A 21211-nucleotide genomic window follows, 5' to 3' on the forward strand; every position below is an offset into this window, starting at 1 on the left:
GTAAACATGAAGACATGTTAAAATGTATCAAAAGTTAAGTAAAAATAAATATATGGATATTTCTGGATAATCAAAAGGGTTTTAAAAAATAAACCTTCTGATATGATGAAAATCTTATAAAAGAATATGCTTATTTCTCTATTAAAACTAAAAGAAACAAGGTGCACTAATAAACATATAAACATTTGCAACAGCTGAAAATGATCAAATATTTTATAATTTTTTTGGGTTTAGCAGAAACCTCTACACAATAAAATCACTACCTTCTGCTCACACAGGAGAATCAAAACACTGTATTTTAGTCTTAAATCCATAAACTTACTACTGGCTCATTGGGGTCAATTTCTTCAATAATATATCCTAACACTGTGCTGACATGTTGGAAAAATTAAAATGTCTGTGAGCAGTAAGTTTAAAGATCACATTACAAAGTTTATAAATTATTTAACATATTCAGAGAAGGGCTTTAGAATATAGAACTCTAATATTATTGTCACTATAAAAATATACCAGTCTTTCATGAACATAGCATGTGCTTTGTTTTTGAGTATTTTAAGAGCATAAGAATATTATGAAAATAAATTACAGTTTGAATTCGCTGAATATGGTCTTGATAACTTCCAGTAACCTTTATCTTCGAATTTGACCAAGAAATCATCATTACTTATTTTCATGTATAAAAAGTGGTGAAAAGCCTGTAATTTCTTACTATACTATACTTAGTACATAGTTAGTGTTTTGTGTGTATTTTAATTTATTCACATGGAGATTTCATGTTCACCAAGAATATCAAAACATTTCCGAACATACAAGTTTCCAGCTAGAACACTAATTATAAAACGTCGATATGTCACTTTCACTCAAGCTGCATGTAGTTTTTAGCCATTCCCCTCTGGTATCACAGATGCTTTCTCATGGCAAATGTTACTGTGGATATATATGGCGGAACGCACCACGAAGATGGTGGTAGACAGTAACCTTTAGGTGATACTACAATGATAATAGATTTTCTCGGTTCTTTTATTGGAATGAAGAACAACGACACAAGCAACATATGTTAGGGATGGCACTATATAATTTGGTTTATAATACTGTGCTTTCTAAGTCTGGGATAGAAAGCCAGTTAATAAGAAGTTAGACACAGATCTCTTTCGAAACACCCATCTAAAAGTGAGGTGAATTAGTCACTTTGGTTGTCTTTCCTTTCAATAACTATTGCTTTTACTTAGTTTTCCTTTGTGTTTAGACGTTTTTTGCTTCAAAATTAGTTAACGCTAGAGAAATTCAGCTTAATTCTTACACGAATGTTCGATCGAACGTGAAGTTGTTAGCGAAATAGTATTTATTCTGAACGGAAAATCAGTTTTTTAGGAGTTCCACAATTACATATATAGTTAAATACATGAACGTGACCGATAAAAAATTTAGATTAAATACTGGACGAAATTAATTAATTAACATTAAACATGAATGCCTTTAACAGTGTCCTTTCTAGTTGTAATGACCAATTGTATATTTGCAAGGTAAATAGGCCCGGCATGGCCAAGTGTGTTAAGGCGTTCGACTCGTAATCCGAGAGCTGCGGGTTCGAATCCCGGTCGCACCAAACATGCTCGCCCTTTCAGCTGTGGGGGCGTTATAATGTGACGGTCAATCCCACTATTCGTTGTTAAAAGAGTAGCCCAAGAGTTCGCGGTGGGTGGTGATGACTAGCTGCCTTTCCTTACACTGCTAATTTAGGAACGGCTAGCACAGATAGCCCTCGAGTAGCTTTGTGCGAAATTCAAAAACAAAAACAAACAAGCAAAGTGAATAAAACTAAAGGGCAAATAATCTATTAGTTTATTTATAAAACAAGGAATAAAAGCATGTGCCTGGTCGATTATATGTCGCCTTCGAGTCGTTTAATCCTACCACTTCACTAGTGAAAGAAGCTTATGTCTTGCAACACCCACACCCTGTATAATTGTACTAGTGTGTATGAATTTTACATGTCACGCAAGCTTGTATTTAATGGAGCACAAACACAGCACTTAAAATTTGATGCTGTTAGTTTTCCTTATATATGGACTGGTTATGTGTGAAATAAAGCGTAGGAACGGCTCCATATAATGTGGACAACAGAGAAGTAAACAAGGTATAGACTTTGCTCTCTTAAGTTAGAAACTGTGTGATTGTAATAGCTCAATGGAAAGCTTGATAGTTAATAACGCTAAATCTCGCGGTTCGAGCCCTGCGGTGGGCAGACTGTAGGTAGCTAGTTTTACAGTTAAGCCAGAAACAGTACAAAAAAAGAAATCGCGAAGCTAAGAAGATGTTTTAAAGTATGTTACTGTAAGCAGAATGCGTGAGTTATAAATACTAACCCAAGAATTACCACATGATTCCTTTGCTGGAGAAACTGAAAGTGGTCTTTGTTTGACAAAGTTTTCTTATCTGTAAATTTGGTTTTATAATATGCATCACTTCGCTATTGAAACATGGGTAAAAATGTAAATAGAAAATAATCATAAATTTTCTTATTATTGTATGACTGAATGCAATTTTTTTTTCAAAATTTCACGCAATTGCTTAAAAGGGTTTTAGTTTTCTTAGGCAATAGAAATATGATATTAATTAACAAATATGCGCGCAATTTGCTGGTTGGTTGAATCTGTTGGTGCTACAATGTATCTGAGAAGGATCTCTGGTTTACGCAATTTAGGTAAATTATAGGTTTGTTTTCTTTTAAATTTCAAGAGCTGTATGCGCTAGCCGTCCCTAATTTAGCAGTGTAAGACTAGAGGGAAAGGAGCTAGTCATCACCATCCACCGCCAACTCTTGGGCTACTCTTTTCCTAACGATTAGTGTGATTGACCGTCACATTATAACGTCCCCACGGATGAAAGGGGCGAGTATATTTGGTGTAACAGGGATTCAAACCCGTGACCCCCAGATTACGAGTCGAGTGCCTTAACCACATGGCCATGCCGAGCCAGTAAGTTGTAGGATCTAAGGTAAAGTTTTTGTATATTTTTCATCTATGTTTCTAAAAAATACTGTAGATATTGTAGTAGATGTTTCTTATTGTGCTTTTAGTATATAGGTTACTGACTAAGAAAGCAAAATCTCGGAAAATTTCTGCAGTACGGATTATTGACAATCATTGTTGTCCTACTTGTCATTTTAAAGAAGAGTACACGCTTCACAAAACATAAGCAACAAGAAGTGATATCTTTAAAAACAAATCAGACATCAACTCGGATGTGTTCCTTTGAATGTTCTATCAAACACTCACTGAACCGACAGTGATGTTCCTAGTCACATTGTTTGTTTGAATTTCGCTAAAGGTTACACGAGAGTTATTTACATTAGCACTCCCTAATGTTGCAGAGTAAGACTAGAAAAAAGGTAGCCTGTTATCACCTTCCACCTCTAACTCTTGGTCTACCTTTTAATCAATGAATAGAGCAATTGAACATCATATTACAAAGCTCCCCCCGTTGAAAGGGCGATCATATTTGGTGTGACGTTGATTTGAACATCGTGACCGTCAGAGTGCAACTCTAGCACCCAAACTATTTAGCCATACCGCACCTAGTCACAATAAAACGAATTGTGATATATTACACTGTCCACGCTACAGACTTTGATCATTTAATAATACGCAGACTAGTTTTATTTTGCGATCGACATTGTCTTAATTTAAACAAAAGAAAGTAGCACGTGATATGAGCGAGAATATTAATTATCTTTACACTGAAGATGTCGCTACTGGTAATACAGGAACGATAACACTGTTGTGAGGAGAGATTCAGTAGAATGTCGGAAACATCTGATATCAGGAGTCGAATATGTTTCCCAGAAAGTTAATAGTACAACGTGGAATATGATGAATAGTGAAGATAGTCAGACAATAAGACCAACAGTTGACCATTAATTGAAACATTCCTCAAGATGTTGGGTCTCTCTTAATCTATAATATACAACATGATGTTCCTAAAACAACGACAAAACTCACAGTGCACCTAAAAAAGTAGGGATTAACTTGTAATAGGCCAGTCGTGTGTCCAATCTCTGACCAACTAAGTTGATATAAGCGAATATAATGATCAGCTAATGTAACAGTTAAAAAATCACGCTTTTTGAAGATGCATTTAAATCGTACTTGTTTTTCATTAATATGTGGTATATTCAAATATTATTTCAATAACATTCTTCAGTTTGGTTTTAGAGGTGATCAGTTGTTGTGAGCTAAATAGACTTACTTGGTTATACTTCCGAAATGAATTGATGAGGTAATCCACAGTATACAACACATTTGTCGTAATGTGATCGACGGTATAGAAGATAGACGTCAGCATGCAAGTCACAGTCAACACAACACAGACATCACCAAGGTAATTTTATTGGACTGACACTGCATGGAATTGAGGGAAACTTTTTAATACAGTTTTGTAAATGCTATAACTCTGTTTTTGCTTTGTGCAGTCAAACCATTTTAGAATCCTTATTTTATAAATCATTTTAAAATCAAAATACACTTATTTTTACTGTACCTTCATCTTGATCTGCGACCGACGTTTTTTATAAGTATAAGCAAACAGCTAGTAAGTGATACGTTAAAGGATTATTATCTTTCCAACGTAGTCGTGCTATTGAAATTACACGAACGGCGCCACTGTTGTGATAATCCACAAGACACCCCGCTGTATACTGAAAGGAGTGTTAATATTAACTAAAGATTAATTGCATGATATGTCTATAGTTGAGGAAAAAGGATGCTTTTATGTGCGATACGACGACCGCTGACACCTGTCTACATCCACCCACTTTAGATGGACGTTTCATTACCATGCGTTTAACGTTATTGAATCCTGTGTTATACGTATAGACAAATAAAACACCTCATTTACATTAGCTTGAACTAGGAAGAGAGTAAATCGACAGCAGTTGTGTATGTCAATTGAAAGAATATAAATGACAGACAAATAATCTAACAAAAACAACTACAACTTCGTATGTTACCTGTAAATATAACTATAGTACTATAGAAGGTATGTCAGTGAGGGAGGTATTTGCAGAAATGAAACGAATTCAGTGATTGATATACATCACTTAAGAGAGTTAATATTTCTTTACGAGTTTTATATGTGATAGGAAATAATGACGTAATTAGCTAATATGGAAGTGTCGTTACGTCAATAGCGTATCTGTACCTAAATAAACAACTATTCATGACTTGCAGTCACTTGAGGAAGATAAGTGATTTAATAAAATTGTAATGAAATATTTTAGATAAAAGTTATGTAAATAAAATTTGTCTCTGTAAAATTGGGTTCCAAGTTTTACAGGCCTGGCATGGCCAGATGGTTAAGACGTTCGACTCGTAATTTGAGGGTTGCGGATTCGAATCCCCGTCACACCCAACATGCTCGCCTTTTCAGTCATGGGGGCGTTATAATGTGACAGTCAACCTTACTATTCGTTAGTAAAAGAGTAGCCCAATAGCTGACGATGGGTGATGTTGACTAGCTGCCCTCCTCTAGTCTTACAATGTAGCTTTTCCCAAAATGCAAAGAAAAACAAACCAAATTTTACAATATTTTCATACTTTTGTAAACAGAACATCAGAAACTCGAAACGATTATATTTTCCCCTTTCCGTTTCAGCCAAGCCCAGAATTACTTATGAAGGATTATCTTCCTCGAAACTGGTTTAATCGAAGGAGTTACTTCGAAAGAAAAAGGTACATCAGACGTACGGAAGATTTTCTGTTGTTTTCTTTCCATCAGATACTGGTACATAACACATCAACAATTACTGCTAATTTGATTTTCTCTTATTCAATTTCATGAGCTTTCTGTATATATTTTTTGTAACATTAACAAAAATCGAAGTTATTTTAGTGTTTTATGGCAGTTAAAAATAATGTACATTTTTTTCAGTATTCGCTTCACAAAATATTATACTTTTATGTTGACGTAGTTACTTCTGGTTTTAAGACCCCCTTATGATATATCGATCAGACTCTTCCATTATCCCCAATTATTTCTAAAGCCACTTCAAGGGGGTCTAATCATAGAAAAAAAACATACACACACAAGCTAGAACATTTGTTCTTTGTACATGAATATGTGTTCCAAATTTTATTTCGCTTATTTGTGAGAGGGGGATGGGTAGTATAAATACAGTTTCAAAGATGGCAACCCAGAATTTCAAGGGAGGCCAGAAACATAAAATCTTATACCATTTTCGATTTCAGCAGCCATGCGTTTTAACTTCTATTCGTATCCCAAACCTTTAATGGGTCATGCCATACAGATAAGGATATTCTTTGCGCTGATTCGAGTCTGTCTGCCAAGTTGGGTTTTCCTGTTCCAAAATACTATGGGAGAAGTTCGCAAAAAAATTAACTTATAAACACATAACGGGAATTATTATGGGATGTTTTCAAATTAATAGACTATTCTGCAAGTTTAGGAAATTGATAAAAATATAGTATAATAGTCTGTTCATAATGTTGAACTCTTACTTGTCTTAAATTTTATAGTAAAAATAAATCAGACATTAAAAATTTGTCAGCTATATTCCAAGCTCAGTTCTTACTCAGAAATGTTTTCCAGTTACACATTACTTTTAATTTGGATTACAGTAGTACAGAAGAGATAAAATAATATAGAGTTTACTTGTAAAACTCCCCCCTTCGTTACATCAAACATGCTCGCCCTTTTAGCTGTGAGGACTTTATAATGTGACGGTCAATCCCACTATTCGTTGGTAAAAGAATAGCCCAAGAGTTGGCGGTGGGTGTGATGACTAGCTGCTTTCCCTCTACTCTTACACTGCTAAATTAGGGACGGCTAGCGCAGATATCCCTGTGTAGCCTTGCGTGAAATTCAAAACAAAACAAACGTGTTATACTATTAATTATCTATATTTTCATCTACTAAACCACTAAGGGCATCGGATCTTTTTTACTAACGTTACTGCGTATTCATCACCATTATATAGTTTACCAACAATGATAGTGAAAATACTTATAACCCTTATATCCAGATGAAAACAAAGGAATGGGCTTTTAAGGTGATACAGTATTTCATTATTAAAAACCTTCTTACTGAGTCAACCACTGGAAACACTTTCGAATACTAGCCATTGATCAGCCCAGTTTTGTTTTAAACTCTGTTTCAAATAGGAGAAAGCTGTGTAGTCTGTAGCGTCTAACTTTTCCTAATGTTTTTTTTCTTTCTGTACGCACAAAATAGACAAGTAAATCGTGAATAATAGTTTCCTTCTTAACGCACATACCTTTGTTATTACAGTCAGCTACTCATGACAATTTGTTGCACATGGAATTACTATATTACGTTGATTTTTGCTAAGATATTATATTTTCACAATGTTTATTCGTGCATGCTATTGTATCATTAGATCAACTACCAAAAGTTATTATGATAATCAAAGCTGTTTATCTGTAAATTCTTTTTTATTTTCAAATAACGAACAGTTTATTTGTTTGAAGTTAAGCGTAAAACTATACAATGGGTTATCTGTGCTCTGACCATCACTGACATTGAAACCCGGTTTCTAGCGTCGTAGGTCTACAAACATACCGCACCGCTGTGTCACTGGTTGGGGGATAACAAATATATTCCAAACAAAAATATGATGTATTCATAACAACGTATCCTCTGATTTATGGGTGATATATTGATAACAACGTATCCTTTGATTTATGGGTGATATATTGATAACAACGTATCCTCTGATTTATGGGTGATATATTGATAACAACGTATCCTCTGATTTATGGGTGATATATTGATAACATCGTATCCTCTGATTTATGGGTGACGTTTTAAAAAGTTACAAATTGAATCAACATTTGTTCTAAGCCAACCTATGGTTGAGTAATGATGGAAACTTCACTCAGTTTATTTCTTCGTATGAGTCTGTGACGTTCGTTGCCTGGCAACATTGATGAAGAGCTAAATATAAACAAAATTCATAGGTTGGTGATTTATGATCTTTCAGATAATCTTTTAACATAATCATATTAAAATTATAAACAAAACGAAATAATTAGAATGAGCAGCTATTTCATGAAATTGACAGTTATCACATTTTAAAAGTAGACATTGCGTATTAGTATGTAATAGGTAATGTTTGTCTGTAAAGTGTCTATGTGTCTTATAATAAGGCTGAAAACCAGTCGTCTCCTATATGTCTTATTTTAATTTCGTAAGAAAGATGGAATTTATTTTGGAGTCTTTCAAATTATTCCACAGCCTCTTATCCACAGAACGAACAAAAAATCAATGTATTTAACGTTTCTAAACATTCTTTATTCATAAGTGAAATGAGCTTGAATGAAATCTTTGGACTTCCTTTAAATGCAATACCGTGATTGGAGTCCTGAATAAGAAATTCCTTCATGAAAACGTCACTGAGGCCCAGCATGGCCAGGTGGTTAAGGCTCTCGACTCGTAATCCGAGGGTCACGGGTTCGAATCCCGGTCGCACCAAACATACTCGCCCCTTTCATCCGTGGGGACGTTATAATGTGAGGGTCAATCCCACTATTCGTTGGTAAAAGAGTAGCTCAAGAGCTGCCTTCCCTCTAGTCTTGAACTGCTAAATTAGGGACGGCTAGCGCAGACAGCCCTCGAGTGGCTTTGCGCAAAATTTAAAAAACAAAGTTACTAATTTACGACACTAGTAAAAAATTGAAAACAAAATAAATAGAAAACATGTCTGTCACAACCTTTATAAAGCTTCTGAATAAATATAAAAGGAATGTTTCTGAAACAAAGCTATCAATTCTTTATTGGGCGAGTTCATAGGTTTGTAACCGATCTTTTATTAAGATATTTTTACTTAACACAGACGTCACTTAATTAATGTTGTTTAATGCAGACGAATATTCTTTATTATTATTAGTTTGTCTTAATTCATGTTCAGTTCGTTTTCTTATTTAAGGGTAAAAACTAAACAGAGTTAACGTTGCTGATAGGAACAGAAATAGGATTATATCATAAAAGTCATATTTCGACCGGCGATGATTTGGTTTCCATGGAGTGGGTTTGACGTTTATCGTAAACATTGAGAACCAATCTCCGTTGCACACCAGAAAGATTTAGAAAATGACCTGTAACGATCGTAGCCATGTAGAAACAGATAAATATATGGATATTGTATGCTGAAGTCAGTATTATTCACACTGTTGTTAGACAACGATTTCACAGTTATTCAAAATACATTAAAGTTTTATCTCAGCTGTTTATTAATACATTTTTTTAATGTATATGTATATACATAACAGATCCCAGAGAGAATAAAAAATATTATTGACTTTTAGGCCTACTGATACTACTACAAAATTCTTATTGCACTTAACACAGGTAAACATCGTTTCTGGTAATATGATACAGGTTACAATATCAAAAATTATCATAGTACTCTATTCACAGCCAAATTACTCCTTACATGTACAATATATAGCACAACCTTGTGTTGTTGAGTAGGTAATAGCAAATAAATTTTGTGTGGTATTTCGAAAATAAACAAATGGTATTTAATTTGTCAGTATTTGTTTTGCATTTCGCGCAAAACTACACGAGGGCTATCTTCGCTTGTCGTCCCTAATTTAGCAACGTAAGACTACAGGGAAGGAAACTTTTTTACAGGGAAGGCTACTCTTTTACCAAAGAATAGTGGGATTGACTGTCACATTATAACGCCCCCACAGCCGATAGGACAAGCATGCTTTGTGTGACAGTGATTCGAACCCGCAACCCTCGGATTACGAGTCGAGCACCTTAACCACCTTGCCATGCTGGGCCACCGATATTTAATAGCAAAAACCTATTATAACTGGGTCTTAAATGAGACTTGAAATAAAAAAAAAACGGTGTGGTTACGTTGAAACATTTGTTGTTGTTTTAATCTCATGAATTAATGTTTATTTACGTTACTATAGATTGGAAGACTTGTGTTGTTTATCTAAAGGCTGTGGTACAACAATTGTATGTGTTGTTAGTTCATATGTGTTGTAAATTATTATCAGTATTTAAACAAGGTTTAATCGACATTAATTTGATTTCAAATGTTATCTTAGAGATTTAAAAAACTTATTAATTTGTTCTAAGATTTATTCAATACAATGAAAACAAATAAACACTTATTCCTATTTGTACCCAATGTCGTAGTGTATTTATTTAGTGGCGATACTGACTCAAACCCGTGCAACACTACAGAATATTTTCCTAGATTTTAAGCCCTGAGGGCTTTATAAGCGTCACAATTAATAACTTAGTGTGGATTGCTACTGATATGGAGCTATTGACTCCATGTTTTCCCTCTGGTCAGTAAATTAAAACTATGAACGGCGACAACTAGCTATAGTATGATAAATACAAACACCACTATTTATTTATAAAACAGGAATAAACCTAAAAATTCTTACCTCTTGGCCCCATAAAGTAAACATTCGTTTCGCATGTTTCATTTTGATGGCCTGACCTAAATCTACAAGTACTTCTTCAAAAGGTTGTGGCGTCCTCATGTTGAGAAGAACACGGTTGTGAACGTTTTGATCATTCCTGTTAACCACCGTGATCACCCTTCCTTCTCGTGACCCAGGGAGAGACGCAGGCAGGGACTGACTGCCTGAAGAAACTTCTGAGCTTTTCCGTTTTTGTTGATCAACAGGCCGGAGAAGACGCAGGTCGTCTTCCCTGAGAGGAACAGCATTGGGACGGTAGGCAGTATGTGCCGTCCTCATTCTTGCTGCCTGGCCGTAGGCCAGCTCCTGAAAGTTTCTGGAGCCAGACACAACGTAAGACTGTCCATCTTGTAATTCTTCCAAGTCATAAACTCGCTTCCCATTAAGTGTAAAAATGAAACGGGCTCCGTGGGGGATCTTAGTCCGCTGGGTAAGGAAATCGCACAAGTTCTCCAAGCTCTTGAAGTCCTTACCTGGTGTAATAGAAACTTTTGTGCCCGAATGGAAAGGATCCCCGTTCTTGTAGAAGGTAATCATACGAGCCTTGCGAACCCTAGAAGACATTCCACGGTATCTGTCGCCGTCCATCCCACCTATATTGGGAAGGCCGCCGACCATGGTTCGTGCTGTTCGCTCTACTAATTTGTTACGTGATGGGAGCTCTGCAGTACATGGGTTTCCATAGTGACCGTATTTGTAGGGCCACACATTATCAAGTAATCAATGATTCAAATCTACCAACAGATGTGGCTCCATAAAGGTATATTATGCACAAAATGAACATGTTTATATCACGAACGCAGAGGAGGTCGAACTGCTCGTTTCAAGACAGCACATGGCGCACTTCTTAAACCCCGCCTTCAACATACTACAAGAAGTTTCGACTATTATTGCAAATGAATATCTCCGAAGAAGTTGTTCTCGATATTATATAACTTGCCTTGATTTATTGGTGAGATAAAAGTCATAATACAGAAAACTAGAGGGAAAACAACATGTGTGTTTAGGCAAATAATCTTCTGTGGAATATATATTAATTAATTTTATAAATAATTCTGGACAGTGACTATTTTCTTTGCACCTTAACAAGGCTACATCTTAAGAATATTAATAATTTACTTTAGAAAACTGGCACTTATATTAAAGAAACTTTTTTCTAAAATGTGGTTTTGATGTAAAAGAACAAAGCTAGTACCTAAAACCTACACTTGAAGTAAAAGTACGATTCCTGATAGCAATAAGTTAATCAATATGATTTGGAATATTTTGAAGTTTGATTTATTACGTTAAAGGCTTAGTAAATAATAAATCACCTCTATCGCATACTCTTTTGTTGAAGACCGTTCTGAAGTTTAGCTGTAAGTCAGAGGAAAAACACTGGAAAGTGCCTGAATTTTATTTGAAATTTTACTTTTTATCGACTGGGATCTGTTTCTTTAAACGCTGTATTACAAAATACTTGGTTTGACTCGGATGTGAAATATGTAAACTTTATTACTGACTTTTTTTCACCAAGAAATCATGTGAATTAGCTTTATTCATGTTAAATTATAAGTAGGTTTAGTATCCTAACATGACAACATTATAAATGTATTTTTGTTCTCTCTCTCTTCATATATGAATAAATAAACTGATCTCACATATTATAGCAATTAAATAATTAAAATAAAAGTTGAAAACAAATAATCTGTGCCAAGTAGTTAAATATTGTGGTCGTCTGAAGCTATTAACATTTATAAACAAAACCTAGTCTTATTTAACGTATATATGTGTGTGTGTTTACAGCTGAGTAAAGTGTGCTGTAACAATGATTTTCGATTCTGTTGTTTCTTAGAAAACCGTCTCGCTTTAGAAATATTGTACATTTACCATATTTTGTACATACAAATTTAATAGATAATGTGTTATATTTCTAGTTCAGCCGTTCTTCATATCTATAGGGAGTAACTAAACAACATGGTTGATATTGTGCAGAATGGTAAATTTATGATGTTTTAGGATTTAGTCTTTTTTTGCAAACCTACCTTGCCCTAAATATATTGTAACTTTTGTGTACTTTATGAGCACGTGTTTGATACATAATACATGTATCGTACTAACAGATTAGTAAATGTGTGGACCGTTAAAAGTTCTCCGTCATCGAGAACGCTTTGTCTCCAAAACATATTAATATTTATGGACAAATAGGTAATCATTGAAAATGCGATCTCAATCCAAAATATTTGTACCTCAAATGAATCTGTAGACATTTATCAACGTGTGCAGATGTTTATATAGTTTTAATTTTAAATGATCGCAGTAACGAAACGATGATAATCTTCTTATCCATGTGTACTTCGTATGATCTTTTTATCCACGTGTACTTTATATGATCTTCTTATCCACATGTACTTCGTATGACATTCTCATCCATGTGTACTTCGCATGATTTTTTTTATCCACGTGTACTTCGCATGATTTTTTATCCACGTGTACTTCATATGGTCTTCTTATTCACGTGTACTTTGTATGATCTTCTTATCCACGTGTACTTCGTATGATATTCTCATCCATGTGTACTTCGCATGATTTTTTTATCCACGTGTACTTCGTATGATCTTCTTATCCACGTGTACTTCGTATGATCTTCTTACCCAAGTGTACTTTGTATGATCTTCTTATCCACGTGTACTTCGTATGATCTTCTTATTCATGTGTACTTCGCATGATCTTCTTATCCAAGTATACTTTGTATGATCTTCTTATCTACGTGTACTTTGTATAAAATATGAGATCCTAACTTCCCTCTTAATGGATACTTTATATTCGCGAAACATTTATTGTCATTATAATATTTTGTAGGACAGATACAACATATTATTTTTGTAAACATGTTAATTGTTAAAATAAAATGATCACATTTGAAAACAAAAGTTTGTTGGTCTATTATAGGTTTACTGAATATACCAATAAACAGTAAGGAAACAACAGAGCTTTAAATATTATGTAGTTTATTTTGTAGTAATTGCTGATATTCTTTGACAATGTACAGACTTACTTGTCGAGTGATATGTAATTGTTTAGAAAGGGGTAAAATACAAAGATATGAAGAAAGGTTTGCTTCAGAAATGTATCATCTTCTATTACGTATGTATTCCTAAAGAGTATGAAAGTCACAGCATTTTGGAGTCATTTTTCATGAAAAGAACAAGATTCTAAGACGTCATACCTTTACCGTTCTGCATGGATTTAAGTCACATAATTTCATTTATCATGCATACGTGAAGAGCTGCTTGCCCAGAACTATATTAGCATGAACTATATAATATGTGTTCATACAACATAAAATATTATAATGTTTAGGGATTAAGATGATTTTCGTAAAAAAAACAGTGTAGCATTCCCAGATTGCTCTCATTCCCTGTGATTAGCTTACAGGGACCCGAAAAACTAGGGGGATTCGACAAGTACCTTATTACAGAATCTCTGTAGTTTTAAGTAATTTCAACGAATATTGACAAAATTTGGACTCTCACGCGTCTAGATATGCTTATGATACAGTACAAAGAAGATTCTTAAAAATAAAGACACTTCATATGCTTGCAAAGCAGAGGAGACTTCACACATCGGTGTGAATTTCTGTACGTGGTGAGAGATCTGCCAGAGAAAGTTCTGTCTCAGTATACACTTCCGCTGGATCTGAACGTCCATCTACGCATTTGCTGTGCTTGGCAACCCATGATGGAAAAGAGAGAATCCTGGTAATTGAGGGGCTTAACTTCAACACACCACTCTTGCCTGTAACTGTTGGCCTTTGGTGTCCCCCTATGGTCAATCGGCTGGTCCTGTTGAGCTAGGATAAATGAATACCAGTGTTGGGCGTTCTCAACGGGTGTGGTGGACATTATGTTTGACGCTTGTGTTTGGGTGTAATGCTCACGAAACTATGACGTTGCTGCTGTGTTCTTGATTGGTATTGTAGTGGATCCTCTTGTGTGACTACATGGCGGATAGGGTCTGTGGGCACTGAATCTTCGTCTATGTAGTATGGATTCCCCAGTCCTTGAAAAAATAAAAAAATAAATACAGCTAACTGGTAAGCGACCACGCATATACGACTATGTTACAATATCACCACCACAAGCAGAACCTATCCTACGATTTTTAAATTTCCACTCCTTATCAGACAAATCCTTGGGGCATATATCTCCCTTTGTCATTCAAAAAGGATTAGAGGGTCTTCATTACTCTTCCATGTCTATCATAGATTCTGGGAACATCAAGGTAGAGAAATCTATCCCAAAACACAGTGAGATTCTGAAAACATGCGACTCTGAAAAGTGATCGTTGAGAGGTATTTGAAGAACACCTGCGAGTCAGAGATCCTCGCTGGTTTCTCCAGCCAAGGTATTCCTGCTATGCACCATATCTCCATTCGCAAGGACGGAGTTATGCTGCTGACCAATGTCTTAATTTTGACGTTTACATAAATAACCATATCCACCATGTTCAGGCAAGTTATCCAAATTGTAAGATTTGGGTATACTTTCCTAACTGACTCCGATGATTCCAGTCCCAGTATTTCGGATATTTAAGCGTGGTTCTTATGGTGGCAAAACCAACAACACTTATGAGTGTGAACTGGAACCTCACTGCAATAACTGTTATGGCTACCACTCCTCTTACTTTTGATCTTGTCAAAGACGGGTTGAGGAGAAATAAGCGCAGTATTTGAAAATAGTTAATAACATTTTTTATCCCTAGGCTCTAACGTTATTGTCCCTAACTCTATATCGGACATATGCTGCTGCATTATATTACACTGCTACAGTGGGAATGCATACAGATCTTTGTGTACCTCCAACAGCGTCGTTTTCCAACCATGTGAAGAATCGTTTGTCCTCTATCGTTAAGCGAGTTTACAAGTCAACATTTACTCCTATCTTTGTTCTCACCATCTCTATGAGTGACTGACTTGGTCCACTCTCTTTAACCCCTGCTTAAACTGAATTTGAATAGTAGTTGTTATCAATAAAAGCTTTTTAAAAGTGATTTCATGGTTGCTGTATTTATTATATCTAGCCATTTAAACTTATTAATGATTTTTAAGTTCGTTACATAAGTATGTTTTCTGAACTTACGTTAAAGGAAAGGAATAACATCGTGTAGATTTTTAGAAACCAAATCATTATGTCATTGGCTAAGATTAAAAACTAAGATGGAATGTTTGATATATTAGTATATTCGAAGATTTTGACATATATGATGGATAATATGCTGATAAGATATTTAATCCGTTGGAATGTTGTCACTGTCTTGAACAGTAATGAAACATAAACAAAGATATAATCGCATAGTTTTTTTTTGTTTTGGAATTAAGCACAAAGTTCCACAATGAGCTAGCTATCTGTGCTCTGCCCACCACAGGTATCGAAACTCGGTTTCTAACAGTAAGTCCAAAAAATACCGCTGTGTCACTAGGGTATAAAATGGTATAGGTTACTGCCGAAAAAAATACCTAAGAATCTGTTAATAACATTAATTAGATTTAAGAAAGCCATAGAATCTAATACTTGAAATAAGCCTAACTGTCGCCTCACAGGTCACCGCAAGGAAATAAGCCACTACTGGTACCTCCCGATTTATAGCAGAAACTATATTAAAGATTATGAAGATAAATGAACATTTTCGTATAAAAACCAGCTATATACATTTTAAAATTACAATTTCCCTTTTTTAAGTAATTAAAAACAGAAACGTATTGCTGACATTCTAAGTAACGGTACAATGACACAAAACGATAAATTTCGATGACTTTATAGCAAAATATATTTTTAGTTGCAATCTTACGTCAAATTGTCTGAAAAGCTATCAGTCTCAAGTAAAGTTTTTATTTTCAATTATTTTCTGCCCCCCAGTGGTTCAGCGGTATGTCTACGGACTTACACCGCTAAAAACCGGGTTTTGATACCCGTGGTGGGCAGAGCACAGATAGATCATTGTGTAGCTTTGTGTTTAATTCAAAACAACAGCAACTTATATGCTTTGCGGTTTTACTTTTTTATTAAATAAAATTACAAAGAAAGGAACATAAATAAAAATAAAAACGAAAGCGCAAATACATGGATACATATTAAATAACATTAGAATTTTCATCAACCATAAATAATATAAGATTTAATATTTCTGAGAACGCGGTGACAAAGAACTACACGGATTTTTGGTTTTTACTTATTAGTTGCTACGAGCAAAATTAGTGCAGAGAGTTTTGCAGAAATTGATTTAGAGATTAACTGGTAAGTCACAGAAACAACCCAAATAAAACTAGGCTGTCTCAGTATAACGATAAAATTACGATCTATACTATATAATATCTTCTCAGAGTTTGTTCTATATAAAGTCAGAAGTGAGAACTATACAGTACAATCTTTATTTACCTTTAGATTGCTCAGTATAAATGTTGAAGTAAGAACTATACAATGTAACTCTATTTTAAATTCCTCAGTATAAAAGTAGGAGTACGTTCTAACCAAAGAAAAAAAAGTTTATGTAATAATGAAATATTCTTCATGGTTAGTTTATTTTGGAGAAAAAAAACGGATATAAAATTTACAGACAGTTTTTAAAGCAAAGAAACAAAAGTTTATTTATTAATATTTGCATATTCGAAGTTATAATTATAAAACTTAAATTTCCTAAATATGAAACAAAATAACTTTTCATTTAACAAACTACTCACTGAGTTTTCTTTATTTTTAATTAGTTTACTAAAAAAATAAAAGAAGCTATATCCATAGACCGAATATTGCTTCTATTAAAATTCTTATCAAATCTTGTTGCTATTAAAATCTTTACTAAATATTGACTCTCAGTAGCACAATGGTATGTGTACACACGCAGAACACTAGAAACTAGGTTTCGATACCCGTAGTGGGCAGAGCACAGATAGCCCATTGTCTTTGTCTCTAGTCAAATTTATGATGTATTATTTCTATTAAAATCCTTCAGAGTAACTCAATAGTTTATTTCAGTTAATAAATTTAAAGTCGCATTTAGTGTGTTACAACTGAAAAATGAAAAAAAAAACAACACCAGCAGACAAAGGGCAAGTCATAAAATGAGCAGGCGTATTAAGCTGAGAGTACTGTTACAGAAATGTACATATGTGCGTAAGGCAGAATATAAATAGATTGAAAGCCAACAGTGATAAATAATAATATATAGAGTACTTCTTCAGTCTCACCATATCTATTAACTTTATTAAGAACTGTCAGGGTTCTAAATATGTAGTGTAAACTTAGGATTCTTCTAGAGTAGATGTCTGTCTCTTACTGGTGATCACTTCGACAATGAACAATTTTAGTTTGGTTTGTTTTGAATTTCGCGCAAAGCTACACAAGGGCTATTTGCGTTATCCGTTCCTACTTTTGTGATGTAAGACAAGAAGGAAGGCAGCTTGTCATCACCACCCACCGCCAACTCTTGAGCTACTCTTTACTAACGAATAGTGGGATTGATTATCATATTATGACGCCCCGACGGGTGAAAGAACGAGCATGTTTGGTGTGACGGGGATTCGAATTCGTGACCCTCAGATTACGAGTCGAGTGCTTTAATCACCTAGTCATGCCAAGCCAACAGAAAACGAACAGCAGACATATACACAAAATTCAGATATTTTGCGAGTCATCCGGAACTATATAATGATAGATGGCAGTAGGAGAAAACGTGAACGACAACAGCAATAAATAGATATACATAAATGTAGTGGTAGCTACAATAGTGTGGAGATTACAATCAAACTTTATTAAAATGTCAACTGATTTTGATGAACGAATAGAAAGAGAAGAGCATCTTGGTTCAAAAGACAGTGCACTATGATAGTTTGTTTTAAACAACAGCAAGAACTAGAGAGAGAAGAACGGCATTAGAAGACAGAGCAGGAGATGCGGAAAAGCCAGAAAGAAGGGCTAACAGAACAGAGAAACAATGAGAGAAAAGGAATATTGGAATAGAGAGGTAAAGAACAGAGCACAAACTGAGAAAGAATAAAGAGAAAGAGAGAAGAGACTAGATATAGAGAGAATAAAAGTACAAACTAAGATTGCCAAGTTCACCCAATTGAAAGAAAAAAACCCAAGAATGTCAATGAAGTCAGGACCACCCAACCGAAACTGCCCAAAGTTGATGAACAGAAAGATGAAATGGATGCTTACCTAGAGAAATATGAAATATTTTCTCAGAGTCAGAACTGGTACGAAGGCGAATATCAGTCGGTTTCAGACCACTTCTCACAGGAAAAGGCCTACAGGTATAGGCAGGCATGATATTAGATGATGCAAGGGAATATAAAAAATTAAAAGTGGTATTACTGAAAGAATACGAACGTACTGTAAAAGTGTTTTTATCTCAAGTTCAGAGAAGTCAAACCTAAAACTGGAAAAAGTGTATTTCAGTTTATGGCATGTATACGGAAGTACTTCACCAGATAAACTGAGATGACCAATTCTGAAAATAGTTTTGAGGTAGTGGCAAATCTATTGATGGTAAACCTCTCATTACCACATGTTCAACTGATATGTCACTATTCCTGAAAGAGAGAGCACCAAAACATTTGGACGAGATGATCAAGACGGCAGAACAGTATATGGAAGGAGTGTAACTGGAATGTCCAAAAATTTCAAGATAGTAAATCTCCTAAAATCTTGAAACGTTACATCCTAAGTGTTTATGAGAGCTGAAAGAAATGCAGACATTTCGGGACCGTGTCCAAGAAAAAATCGAGTTCAAGACAAAGAAGAAATAGACTGACAAAACAGAAAACCAGAAAGAAGTATTGAACAACAGTTCTGCTGGGACAACCAAATCATCACTGACAGTGAGGAACAAGATGGCCAAGAGGGACGTTTCAAGGTTGGACAGAAGGATTTAGTTTTGCTGCTCACAGACAACAACAAACCTATTTTGCAGTGTAAAGAACCCTTTCCACAACAGAAAATAGTGAAGAGAATGCAGTATGCACTATAAGGGACATATAAATTGGATGACCAAGATATAACATGCCAATCTGTTGGAGAGATACTTCGAAAGGGAGGAAAACCTTATGAACGAGATACAGGTGTACACTACAGATGTGGCCATTACAAATACAAAAATCAGAAGATACTATCTTTGTTACTCGAGATAACGACTTACTAAACCTAAGGCCGTTGGGTAGAGATGGGATTTACAAAGACGTCAACTGATATGTTGTTGTGACTGTTATGTCTATCTACCCTGTGTTTCTTAACCAGCAACTGTCTTTTATATAGTAGCAATCATATGCCAGTAAACATTCATAAAATAAATACCGTATTATACATATTGCTGAAATGACACACCATTTATAAAATGCTTAACTTAATATATAAGAATTATGACAAGTTTTATGTAATAAATTTTTATACGTGCTCATTTTAAAGAGTTCTTTGAATACCCGGACATTAAAATTTAGGAAGTTGAAACTCAGTGAAGTATTATCATTCTAACCATCTTTATATCTTAAATTGTTTGCCCTACTTTTTAAAGCACCATTCACATTAACACTGACTCATTGCACAAAGTATAGGTGTTTGACTCGCCACATGTGAAGCAGCAGTAACACAAAATGAGATCTAGGCAAGTTGGGTAACAATCTATGATGAGAATAATATCAGCATCAGTACTCAATAAGATTTAGCATCCATTTACAGACACTAGAAGTTTGGTACCTCTGTAAACAACATTAGTTAATAAAGTAATAAACTGATATTGAATTTAACAGACGAAAATACCTGTATGGATGGTGTAAATAAAAACTACAAACGGTGTAATAAAAACTACAAACGAAAGACTCAAAGAACATTAGAAGCGTTTTGATACCAACTTTTTCGTTTGTTTATACATTTACATGAACTAAAACCGTTAACGAGTATGTATATTGATTGTAAAAATAATGGAATAAAAAAAGATAAAAACAGGTGTACAAATACTCACGACAAACATAAGCATATCCTTTAACGATCATAAAACCTTCAACACACTTCCGGATTGTTAAAACAGAAATAAATATTTTGGTACTGCAAGTAAACAAATGCTATGGTCATTAAAGGTTTAAACGCTTTATGAGTAATGTGTCACGAGTTTCTTTCCTCATTTGGAAATATCCAGGTTTTTGTTTACTTAAATATTGACACAGTTTTGTACGTACACATTTTGAATAACAAGTGAGAAAATAAGGGAGCAAAAATGTAAAAGTCCTTTGGATAGGATATTTTTAGCGTGGCAAAAGTTACTATGTAGTTTGTACTATTCGTTTGGTACTGTTTGTTTTTGAATTTCTCGAAAAGCTACACGAGGGCTATCTGCGCTAGCCGTTCCTAATTTTGTAGTGTAAAACTAAAGGGAAGGCAGCTAGTCATCACTACCAACCGCCAACTCTTGGGCTACTCTTTTACCAACGAATAGTGAGATTAACCATTACATTATAACGCCCTCACGGCTGAAATGGCAAGCGTGTTTTATGTGAAGGGGATTCGAACCCGCGACCCTCAGATTACGAGTCAAGTGCCTTAACCACCTGGCAAGTAAAGAAGTAAAAAGTAACCTACCCTTCAATTCTTATGCATCATTGACTACGTAACAACCACCTAAGAAAGAACAGTGTCAAAGTTTAACTTAAATGTTACTGATTAAACAAAGCTTTTGCATTTAATTCTTATTTCATG

At 34.7% G+C, this 21211-nt stretch overlaps 1 protein-coding gene across 1 annotated transcript in view; it reads right to left on the bottom strand.

Moving 5' to 3' along the window:
- Positions 1 to 11236, bottom strand: part of LOC143223016 (echinoderm microtubule-associated protein-like CG42247) — a 67838-nt gene extending 56602 nt beyond the window's left edge. Inside the window, exon 1 of the mRNA XM_076450369.1 lies at positions 10449 to 11236. Coding sequence (XP_076306484.1) covers positions 10449 to 11105 — 657 coding nt within the window. The 5' untranslated portion in view covers positions 11106 to 11236. The remainder of the gene's footprint in view (positions 1 to 10448) is intronic.
- Positions 11237 to 21211: the final 9975 nt, after the last annotated feature.

Source organism: Tachypleus tridentatus, chromosome 8 (genome assembly GCF_004210375.1).
Source record: "Tachypleus tridentatus isolate NWPU-2018 chromosome 8, ASM421037v1, whole genome shotgun sequence".
Classification (NCBI taxonomy): Eukaryota; Metazoa; Arthropoda; class Merostomata; order Xiphosura; family Limulidae; genus Tachypleus; species Tachypleus tridentatus.